This window comes from Oreochromis aureus, linkage group 16 (assembly GCF_013358895.1).
Source record: "Oreochromis aureus strain Israel breed Guangdong linkage group 16, ZZ_aureus, whole genome shotgun sequence".
Classification (NCBI taxonomy): Eukaryota; Metazoa; Chordata; class Actinopteri; order Cichliformes; family Cichlidae; genus Oreochromis; species Oreochromis aureus.
Genome location: NC_052957.1, coordinates 9464518 through 9475841, shown reverse-complemented (window position 1 = coordinate 9475841; position 11324 = coordinate 9464518). Strand labels below are relative to the sequence as shown.

The 11324-nt window shown below is 38.8% G+C and overlaps 1 protein-coding gene across 3 annotated transcripts; it reads right to left on the bottom strand.

Annotated features, from left to right (window-relative positions):
- Positions 1 to 2573: 2573 nt before the first annotated feature.
- On the bottom strand, positions 2574 to 11007 carry gtpbp8 (GTP binding protein 8 (putative)). 3 transcript variants are annotated; one of them, XR_005608539.1, is made up of 9 exons: positions 10876 to 11007; positions 10387 to 10587; positions 9453 to 9606; positions 7491 to 7589; positions 5582 to 5712; positions 4775 to 4874; positions 3568 to 3660; positions 3081 to 3199; positions 2781 to 2795 (listed from the first exon to the last, which is right to left on the bottom strand). XR_005608539.1 is itself a non-coding variant. In XM_031732996.2 (8 exons), the coding sequence occupies exons 2-8, from the start codon at positions 10554 to 10556 to the stop codon at positions 2705 to 2707; spliced, it is 864 nt and encodes a 287-aa protein (XP_031588856.2). In that variant the 5' UTR covers positions 10557 to 10697; positions 10876 to 11007; the 3' UTR covers positions 2574 to 2704. The 3 variants fall into 3 exon arrangements, 2 of the variants coding, with proteins under 2 accessions (XP_031588856.2, XP_031588855.2); XM_031732996.2 differs by lacking the exon at positions 3568 to 3660 and having other exon boundaries at positions 2574 to 2795; positions 10387 to 10697; XM_031732995.2 differs by lacking the exon at positions 3568 to 3660 and having other exon boundaries at positions 2574 to 2795.
- Positions 11008 to 11324: the final 317 nt, after the last annotated feature.

Genomic DNA, 11324 nt, shown 5'->3' with positions numbered 1-11324 from the left:
CTGAACCCCATTGAGAACCTGTGGTCCATCATCAAATGTGAGATTTACAAGGAGGGAAAACAGTACACCTCTCTGAACAGTGTCTGGGAGGCTGTGGTTGCTGCTGCACGCAATGTTGATGGTGAACAGATCAAAACACTGACAGAATCCATGGATGGCAGGCTTTTGAGTGTCCTTGCAAAGAAAGGTGGCTATATTGGTCGCTGATTTGTTTTTGTTTTGTTTTTGAATGTCAGAAATGTATATTTGTGAATGTGGAGATGTTATATTGGTTTCACTGGTAAAAATAAATAATTGAAATGGGTATATATTTGTTTTTTGTTAAGTTGCCTAATAATTATGCACAGTAATAGTCACCTGCACACACAGATATCCCCCTAAAATAGCTAAAACTAAAAACTACTTCCAAAAACATTCAGCTTTGATATTAATGAGTTTTTGGGTTCATTGAGAACATGGTTGTTGTTCAGTAATAAAATTATTCCTCAAAAATACAACTTGCCTAATAATTCTGCACTCCCTGTATAGTATAACAGTATTGTTATTGCACCACAAAGTCTTTGAATTGCTTATATTGTAGCTTCTTATTACAAATCCTTAAAAACAGTCTCTACTAACTTGTGATGCTTTAACTAGTTTAACTTTAAAGAACTGATTTCATGTTTCAGTTTCAAAAATCTGCATTTAGTTGTATTTATCTAAATTAGTTTCTAACATGAGCTTTCTGATAAAAACAGATTATGGACTCTGATATGATGCCCATTCTTAAACAGCTCCTTGTAATCACCACTTCAGCAACTTTTCGTGACGATAGGATAACTCTCTTAAAGTTATGTTAATGAGCTTTTGCAAAACTTCTCTCTAAATTAATGCTTCAGTTTTCCAAAGAACAAGATCACATCAGCAGCTGGAAGATTGACCTCCCAAAGAAATGATTGACTGATTCTAACTGTAAATGTATCTGGGGCTAAAAAGGGGGTTTGCCTCTAACTGGGCTATGTTGGAAGAGAAGGTTTGATTCTTTTAGATTTTTTTTTTATCAATATACCAAATTTTAATCACGTTTAACAGTTATTGGTCTGTTCTTGCACCTTTTTTCACTGTGTCAGAGTAAAGATAGATAGGAACAGATAAATACTTTCAGGAATAGAAACACAGCAATAAATTTAGAGATTTTAAACCCCAATGACCTAAATTTGCACAGCTGCCAAGCCTTGTAAAAGAGATTTCAATCTCAGTGGAACGTCCTGGTAAAATAAAGGTAAATATAAGTGGGTATAACAGAGATCAAGGCATCCTGGGTTTTCTTTTTTCAACCATGTAGACTTTTATTTTTAGTTGAGGTTTTTATTTTTTTCTAATCGACTGAAAAAACAGGCCTGAGGTTAGGCCTATGCTTAAACTGGAAAACCTTTAAAATTTTATGTCCAGGTTTATCTCAATGGCTGCCAGTCTCATTGTTTTATGGTGTTGTATAATCACTTACTTGCTATATTAAAGTTTAGCCAAGTTCTGTGAAGGATATAATTCATTATAATACATTAAACTTGGTATATAAGGTGCTTTTTTGTGATGTTTGCATTAACAGTGAATTCCTGACATTAGCATTGTATTGTATGTACAAGTATTTCACAGCTGTTGGTTATAGCTATGAAATTATCTTATTCATAGTTGCAGACTGGAAAGTCAACTGTGACACGGTGAGCGCGCTCAATATTTAACCAAAATAGTCATCTTTCCTTACGCAACCCAAAGCCTTCTCATGCAAAAGCCCATTCAAGGTCCAGCATGGAAGTCCCACCATCAAACATTCACCCTTTGTATCCTTCTACATGCCAACCTCATAAGACAACACTCGCTGGATAAGAAAATAAAAAAGGAGCATACATTTTCAAAGCCATATTCTTAAAAACAAACTGAATAAAAACACTTGCAGTACAGAGAAGTGGGATTGTAATGAGACATCTGGCAGTATTATGTAAGAATAAATGTAAAAAAAATTTATTTCATCAAAAAGTAATCAGTGCCTCCAATCTGACCCTGAGAATTCTGATATTCTGCATACAGCTTCAGTATATTTAATGAAGCCATGCAAAATATTAACCTTATTCTATGATTATTTTCTGAGTCACAGACTCTCAAAGTACATAGTTGTGGGTGCAAACTTCTGTTTTTTAATAATTGTTTTTGCATTTTTCAGCCCTCATTACTACACAAGTACTAGAGATATCCTCAGTAACTAGTGGTCTGTACGTTGCTGTAAACTCTGTTTATTTCTATTCATGAAGGAAACTTTGACAGTGATCCCGCTACCTCCTAAAGAGTGTTCCTGACTTGGTTAGATGTAGTGAAGTCGGTTTTCATAATCATGAAAATAACTCTGTCATCATCTCTATGATACGTTTATTTTTGTTTTTAAGCCTAACGGTGGCTTTCCTCACTTGCACCGAGATTTCTTTCAACCTAATATTGAGAGCTCCAATGTATAGAAACAAAGCACAAATTCAAAGTAATGTCCAGTGTCCGAAACTGGACCTGACAGTCTGTCAAACTAGAAAGTAAGATTGGCAAACCAGAGTGTTTCACATTTTATTAGAAAATAAATGCCTCTGAAGCAGTTCTTTGGATATCAGGTTTTGTTGTTGTTTTGTTTTTTGTTTTTAGAAATGTTTGCCCCTCTCAGTGAGACTGAGTCGGCCTCTTTTCAGCTCTGTGACGTCTCTTTCAACCTGATGCTGCCTGTAACGTGAGCGATGAAGCATCTCAGCAAGTAAATACCCCCAAACTGGAGTGAGCTGTTTCACAAAGAAGACAAAGAGGGAGAAACATAGACCTTTGATTATGCTGTGAAGTATTGTTACAGTGTAAAACTTCAACTTTCAGGTACTGAGTTTGAACAAAAACAATTATTAATGAAAACATATGTGTCAGAGTCAGGTTTAATGTCACAATAGAAAATGCAGGAAGTATCACTCAAGCTTCAAAGGAAGAAGATTCATCGAGGGCTCTGTTTATATTTTTTCATCACTAAGAAACTCACTGTGTGAGTCTTTGTCTGTGAGAGGAAGTGAGACAGTTACCTAATAAGAAACGGTTGTGGGAAGCAGCTCGTCGTCTCTGTCTTTACCACATCCTGAAGGTTCAGCAAATTTGTCAGCAGAATGCCACTTCCACATTTGTCGATCTTTGTCACCACCATCTGAACAATGAAATCCAATTAACAATAAATCCAAAACTGCAAGAAGAATACTAACGGGGCTAAGAGTTGTGAAGAATCTGGCTCCATCATATTCTAAATGCTTAATTGTGCCATATTATTCCACTCATCTAAGTCTGTCGGCCTACTTGACTTACATAGTTTCTAAAACTAGAATGGGAGACAAGGCCCTCTGCTGTGGAAACAACTCTCAGTTTGGATCCAGGACATAGAAACATTCTCTACTTTCTCTTCTTTTAAGATTAGGCTTCAAACTTTTCTTTGTGATCAAGTTTATAAGCAAGTTATGAATCGGACGGTACTGATCCAGTGATAACTGTAAGCTAGTGCAGAAGTGTTAGCACTGTCACCTCTCAAGCAGATGATCCTGGGTTGAAATCCAGGCTGTGGTCTCTGAGTGGAGTCTGACTGATGTCCCTGTGGTTGCTTTCTTTGGATATAGACTTCCTCACACACGCCAAATACAAGCACGTTAGGTTAACTGGCATTTTTAAAGTGGCAAATGTAAGTGCTTGGAATATCACGAAAGCACGGTTAGAATAGTTTTTAATTCTAAACTGTAGTGAGTGCCCAGTAAGACTAGAAAAGCACTATGTAAATACTGGTACCTTACATGGACCCTCCCTTAGCTAGGATCTCTTTCACTTTGTGCTTTCTTCTATCATCTTGAACTAACACAGCAGACTAGCTCTGACACCTGGTGGCCTCTTAAAAACACTGCACTCCCTGATCAGCGTTTTAAAGGATTCACTTTGTTGTTGTTCTCCTGCAGTCCAAAGAAATGAACGATGAACCCGGTGAGTCTAAAATGGGTGCAGCCTTGACTGTAAAAGCTGTAAAGAAAATCCATCAGCAAGAGAACGTAGACCTCCTGCCACCTACCATCATGTGACACGCGATAAACTTCACTGACAAGTCTCAGTCCTTTGCCTTGTCTTGTGTAAAGACCTCTTTTATAAGTAACCTGCTGAGCTGTTTTTACAAGTAAATCATTAAAAGAATCTGATCATTTGCAACCACTACTTCCATGTAATCATATTTAAAGTTATTAAAGTGTGCACACTCCCCATTTCTTTTTCAAATTCCCAGAAATACTGAAACTGTCTTCGACTGTGCTGTCACAGCCTTAATGTGTTGCAGTGTTTAATCAGCTCAGAGTATGAATAATTGACCGCAGAGTGCGCAGCGAGCGGCGCTGCTTCATTATAACGTCCAGTTTTTAAATAGCTGAGTGGGAACGTTCAGCATTAATTCAGTGTGGACATAATGATGAAGGGCTGAGAAGAAGAATGAGCCACATGTGAGGAGGAGGGGGAGGCACTGGTTAGTGCTCAACCCCTCCACCAAAGAGCACAAACCCAAAGAGACCCTAATTTCACAAAATATTCTACATGTAAGCTGACTAAATTCAGTTACTTTCAATCAACTAACCAGGCTTCACTTATTCTACAAACCACATGTTTCTCCACACCCTCCGCTTCAATTGAGATCTTAAAACCTTTTTTCACACCAAATCATCCTGATGATTACAAAACTGAAAATAAGCCAGAGTCCTACCACATACGGACATCCGGTCTCCTCACACATCTCCAAGGCAATCAGGTCAGCCTTCTGCAGACCGACGCTGCCATCGACCAACAGGAACGTCCTCACGAGGCTGAAAGAAGACATGTTAGACGAGTTCTTTATTTAGTGAACACCAGGTTCGCACCAGGAAGACACGGTCGCTCACCATCAGAAAGACAGGAGCACAAACGCTGAGTGACATTTAAGCTCACTGCAAACCTAGATGTGTCACCTGAGACCTGGTGAACATCCATTTAGTTTTTATTAGTTTCAGTGTTAGTTTATACTTATTAGGAACTCCTAAATAAGCGGCAAGGAGCAAATTAATATAAAAGACTGCATTTAAAAGCTTAAGTCTACTAATGTTAATCTTTCCTTTTTAAAATGTTGACCTGGTGGTGAACCACCTTCTAAGTTTTATATATATTGCCTGTGAAAGTTCTCAGTCATCCAGGTCATAGTACTCTAAGGAGCTTAGAAATAAAAGCGTTGATTTTTGTGAACGTGTCTTTGTTGGCAAAAACATCACAACAGCAATGACCAATCACTACAAGGCAAACTAAACAGGCTTATATTAGCAGATAGCATTAGCCAAACTGGGAATAAATTCATTCATAATCAGCAGGCTGATTTTTCACTGCAATAAACAACTTTTCCTTACTTACCTCAACCCCTCGGGATAGTTTCATAGCATGGTTTCATTGGCTAACTGTCAGAGGAAATCCTCAGTATTGCTCCATCATAGACATCATGAATAAACAACACCTCTCAGTCTTTCATTAGCTCTTCATCACTTACTTTTTCCGTGTGTAGAGGTAAGGCTCTACCATATCCACAAAATCTCGGGGTGCTTTGTGTCCGTACCCCGGCATGTCCACGATAGTGAAGGCTTTGCCAACTCTGAAGAAGTTCATCTTCTTTGTGTGACCCTGAAGGTAAGACACAGGCAAAGCTTATGATGTCTGGATATTGATGAACTCAATCATTGCAGCACCAGTGAGTGTGTTTCAACTTTTTAACATTACATTACAATGTTTATGTAAATGTGATTAGAGGATCACCAGGGGGTCCTTTGTCCCTCCTTGGGGGGATACTCCCACTGGGTTTAAATCTGGGACTCTCGGCCATTTGACCTTAGAACTGAAGAAGCTTCTCGGATGAGAGGTGAAACGTCTTCAAGCAACTTAAAGAAGTCCAGACGCTTTTCTTTGCAAACTCCTTTGATTACAATGTTTAGTTTTTATTAGTTTCAGTCTTTTTATTTATTACAAGGAGGAGCAGCATGTAAGAAGTTCCAGATGGGTAAAACATGCAAACATGTAGACATCCTAGTCTCTATATTCAGGCTGATTATGTGTAAAATTAAAACCATTGAGATTTTTTGGTCTGGTTATTTTATCCACTCTTACTTTGATTTTCAGTTAAGTTTTAAATAACCAGAAAAATTCCTGATTCTTGCTGATTGTTTGTAATCCTCAAACAGTCCATCCATCCCATCCGCTTATGGGGGGGGGGCTGGAGCCTATCCCAGCTGTCTTAAGCTGGGCATACACTGTGCGATTTTTGGCCCATTTAGAGACGATTTTTCAGTCATGCAACCGTTTTGGTAATCGGCCCGAGTTTCGCCTTAATCGTGAGTCGTGCATCATGTAGTATACATGGGGTAACAGGAAGCGATTAACGCTCACGACCAGCTCCCGATCATCAATCGTATGCTCGCAAGAAAGTCCAACCTGTTTGAAATCAGGTCGCAACCTCTCACGCTGCGTACGAGCAAACACAGAAATGGAAGTGAAAACACGAAGCAGCATGTCAGTGCAGCGTGTGATGTGAACACAAGCGATGGAGGCCCAACTTGTAGAACTTTGGCAAACTCATCCGAGGATTTTCGAATCTCTTTATAAAACAGTGACTTTTTATTGCCTACATGTAACACATTTACAGAACACACACTGAACGGTCTCCACACCAGCAAAAAATTAAAATGTGCACATCATATTACTAACACTTTTTTATAGTACAAAATTTATGTTTTTAACTTTTCTGCTCAGTTTTGTCAAATTGAGAAGTATTTTTGATGATAACAGGGCACCGAAAGCACATCAGTACCTTTTCAATACATTTTCAGTCAGATAACTAATGTTTGAGATGACTGATTTATAATAGAGGCAGATCAGAGTTTCCTGTCCAGGGTCCGAACTCATCACGATGGGAAATTTGCAGCTTAAATAGGCGTGAAACTGAGTGAGGCATGCTCATGTGTACCACCTGAAGTAGTTCCCAGGATTTGCTCCATTTCTTCAAATGCATGTATAAAAACATGTTCTTTTTAGAACCATTTTTTCTACAAGCTAAGCCTAGTCTGTGTTTAAGTGAGTTGGTTAGAAATTCTTACATCTCCTCCCTCGCCGTAAGAAAGAAACTGAATATGCAAAGTGTAATGTGAAGTTTCCACTTCCAAAAAAGGTCATAATTTTAAGAGTATTAAAAAGAAAACATCTAATAGTATAGAGCAGATCATTTTAAGTCATTTCACAGTCAGAGCGGCCAAAGAACAACAGAAAATCAGCAACAATCAGGTGTAAATGTAAATACAGCATTTTATAAAGAAATACAGCTTTTATAAAATAAATAACTGAGGTTTGTGTTTGTTCACCACTTTAAACACTTTAAACAGTGTGTTGAGCTGGAGTGACGAGTTACTCACTGGAGTTTTAGAGACTCTGACTTCCACCTCAGGGGTGAGAGAAAACAGAGCTTTGATGAGAGACGACTTGCCCACGTTGCTCCTGCCGATAAAACACACCTGGAAAACACCAACAGGAAGTCAGCTGCAGATTTGTGTGCCTGTAATTTACTGTTCTGTGATTTTTATCCTGGAATCTTTTTCCTCCTCCAGCTGCCACCAAATCGCCTCTGTAGCCATGTGGCACACCTGCCAGGTGGACACTGTCATCGAGCTTTGAGCGCTTCACCTTCTGGAGAAGGCCGAGTGGTAACGGAGCCTCTCGGTCCTGTTAACACGTGTTAACAGGACCGAGAGCTTAACGCTCTTCTCCATGAGGTTATAAATCTGATGATTTATTAGCCATGTTCAGTTCTGCTTCATTATTCATGAGGATGAAGAGACATTAGGTTACATTTTTCATCCATTTTGGGTCGAGGAGGGGCGAATGAGCTACTTAAAGTCCACATTCTCTTTCTTTACCAGCTGCTTTCTATACAACCATCCTACCTGACCCAGAGTCAAGGAAATTATTCTGCACAAGTGTTTTGTGTTAAACCTCAAGTGACCACTGAAATAACTGAGTAGCGTGATCATATTTTACACAAGAATCCTTTTTTAAATGGTTGTTTGTGCTCCTCATACCTACAACATTTTCTTTATCATTCAGTTATGGCTTTGAATTACTTTTCTGCAAGGAGCAGCGACTCAGCGCCTCACTTTGAGGCAAAGTTTCCACCTTAAATCTACTCCAGCAAGAAATGTTGCTACCCTCACTCTGTTAGCAAAGAGGCTGTGTCCAGTAAATGTTGTTTACTTTGTGAATGTGCTTTGAGTGCTCAGTAAGAGTAGAAAAATGCCATTTATAAACCAGAAAGGAAAAAATTATATTGTAGTGACAAGAAGTGGAAAATTATAGTCAAAGCATCAACATGTTTGAAGGAAGACATGTTGTCATGACAAATGCATGGGGGAAAAAAAGCCCACTTTTATCATTAAATACATCATTAAGAGCAAACAGAAATATACGTAACCCTTCCCTTTGTCATCCACTTTGATCAAGTATTTACCTATTAAACAAACCTTCAATGTACTGTTGGGTAATTATCACCTTACATTAACTATTAATGACAGGCTAAAGAAATTAATGATGGACGCAGCTAAAATGGCATCACTGACTGATTTGTGAACTCCCGTTGATCTCAGCACTGCAGTCCTCAATATCTTGTTTCTGTGGCGTCATATTTGGACAAGAGGAACAAATGCTATGTTTTCAGCTAATGCTGCATCCACAGATACCTGCTAATTAGTGCTCAGTAACATCTAAACAAAATCCCTCATCAAAACTGGAGCTCAGACTTTTTGGATGGTCTGTTAGTGAAATGAAGTGCACAACACCCATATTATTCGTCAGAATTATGGAATTAAAATGCTACAAAAGGCTCCAAGAGAACAAATGTGGTCCAGAGGTCCAGTTCAGAGACTCTATTTATCTGAGGTGAAGCCTAGCAGAGTGCTAGTAGTCAAACTCTCCTTTGAAAACGGAACTAATGTAGCAGTTAAGAGTCAGCTGAGCGTCTGTGAAAGTTAGTGTATCATGATAGTATCAAGATATGGATTTTGAGCTTGTCTGTCTCACTGTGGCAATGGTAACATATACAGAGTGGCATTATCTAATTTTGCAGATAGATATAGATATAGGCCATAAACTGTATATAAAAGATGGAGGTCACTAGCAACTAAGACCACAGTTTCATCAGAAAAGTGTTTTACGAGGTCACAGATTCAGTGAGGAGTAGGCTTATTCTCTCACGGCCTTCTTTTTTAAAGCTGAAGAGTTGCCTCCTACTGGCCATTAGAAAGAATGCATGCTTACGGCACTCCAACACCAGAAGTTACGTCCATGATTTATGTACAATGTTTTGAGCAATACTGTCCTCTGACCTCTGGCTGTTTGAGATCGGGTGCGTGCTCCATCCTTTCTGCAGAGATATAGTAATCGATCTTATGAGACGGTGAAGAGTGGAAGAGCTTCTCTGCCTCAATCATGTCCTCCAAACTGGGATCAAAAAGCTGGAACTGTGTCCGGTCCACAGACCTGAAAATACAAATATGGTTCCAGTTCATTAGAAAATGTCAGTATCAACAGCTACATTCTACAGAACGAAACAGAAGCCACTGGCAAACTCCCAATCTTTTACAATAAAAACCTTGTTAAAAAATGAAGTCTGTCAAGATGATGACAATGAGCTGCCTCATTAGTTAGAAATATGCTGCAGTGTAATATTATATAATAAGATAAAGTTATTCATGTGCAGTTATTTACAAGTTTGTACCCATTATCTATTACCTACACCTACATTATGTTTGTGTCAAGAGTAAAGAGCTGACATGTTACCCTCCTTCAATTTTTGGAGGTTTGCACTCTCAGAGTGCTTTTTATTGCTTTATTATTTATTATTGTCTTATATTCAGGTATTTTTATTTAATTAAAGTGAGTTCACATGTATTGCTGTCTTGATTGTCTTTGTTTTCATTTTGATTCATGAAAACTTTCACACAGATTTAGGTTTCATCTGTACATTTTCCCATAATTTACACATACATCAATATTTTAAATTAAACATTTTAAATTACATTAAATTAGTTGTGAGAACAGTGGCATCATTTCTGTTTTATTTGTCATAATGTTTAATTTTTTTTGTGTCTTACATGTTTCTGTGAAGCATTTTGTGCGACTGGTTGTAATGCGTGCTGTACAAATAAACTTGATCATGTTATCTATCACAGTTATCAGTGCAACTCAAGCCGATGATGCCAGCTCACGTTCACAAAATCTCCTCTACTGATGACTAAGAACCAGCCCTGTTTTACGCACCTGTCCAGGTAAGCCTCCAGCTCGCTGAAGGGGTACAGCAAGCTTCGCAACTTCTTTGGGGGAAGTGATGTGACCTTCTGCACCGAGGCCAGTTTATGGATCCTCTGCCCAGTGGCACAGCTGACAGCAACCCCCGGCCTGAGCCGCAGGAGTTGCCGGACAGGAAGCATGTTACCCCGCTGATTTCAGACCAGTCAGACCCTGAGAGGAGATGCACACGCGGAGGTCACCTGACAGTTTCGCACAGGTGCAGTCCCCCCTGAGCTACAGCAGCATTGAAAAACCTCCCCGCTTCCAGTTCTGCAGTTTTACTGTGGAACAGAGTAACTCTGCATGTTTCAGTTTTCATAAAACAGTAAATTAGAAAACGTCCGAGCAGATTCTGCGGCTCTTCTTGTCGTCTGCGGGCTTTTCTGATCACATTTAATGGAAAAAATAAATAAATAAAAGCGTCCAAAGTGACTCCATTCATTTTCTTATATTGCTTACCCGAAGACCTCCACCTTCACGGCTTCATGCGATCAGAGAACAGCGGAGTTTCTTTGAAAATGAACCTTTAAGCCGCGTCCATCGCTTCTGTTTACACACCGTCCACCATGTTGCGTGCAACGGTCAAATGCATCCGAATGAAACAGCTCAACAATAGTTCCGGGACACAAGTTTAAAATTCCGATTTTCCCTAACGATTGAAACTTTAATGATATACTTTTTTAAAGTCCCTATCAACGACAAAACAAAACAATCGAACAACCATTTGGCGTTTTTTTAAGATCCTGTTATTCTGTTTTATTTCTCACAGAATGAGATGTTTCACTCCATGCAGCCGCTTTGTTGTAATAACATCATGAAACTAAAACCATTTTTGTTCATACTAAACATATAAAAACCAACAATGCTTGGTTTACAGGAACAAATGATTAAGACTGACTTTCTGTTAT

Bases quoted from the DNA above. Each gene is read 5' to 3' on its own strand.
- gtpbp8 (XM_031732996.2), bottom strand. From the start codon at position 10,556: ATGCTTCCTGTCCGGCAACTCCTGCGGCTCAGGCCGGGGGTTGCTGTC. The intron at 5,713-7,490 runs GTGAGTAACTCG...TCTTACCTTCAG, and splicing joins TCAGAGTCTCTAAAACTCCA to GGTCACACAAAGAAGATGAA. The intron at 2,796-3,080 runs GTAACTGTCTCA...TTTGTGAAACAG, and splicing joins CCACAACCGTTTCTTATTAG to CTCACTCCAGTTTGGGGGTA.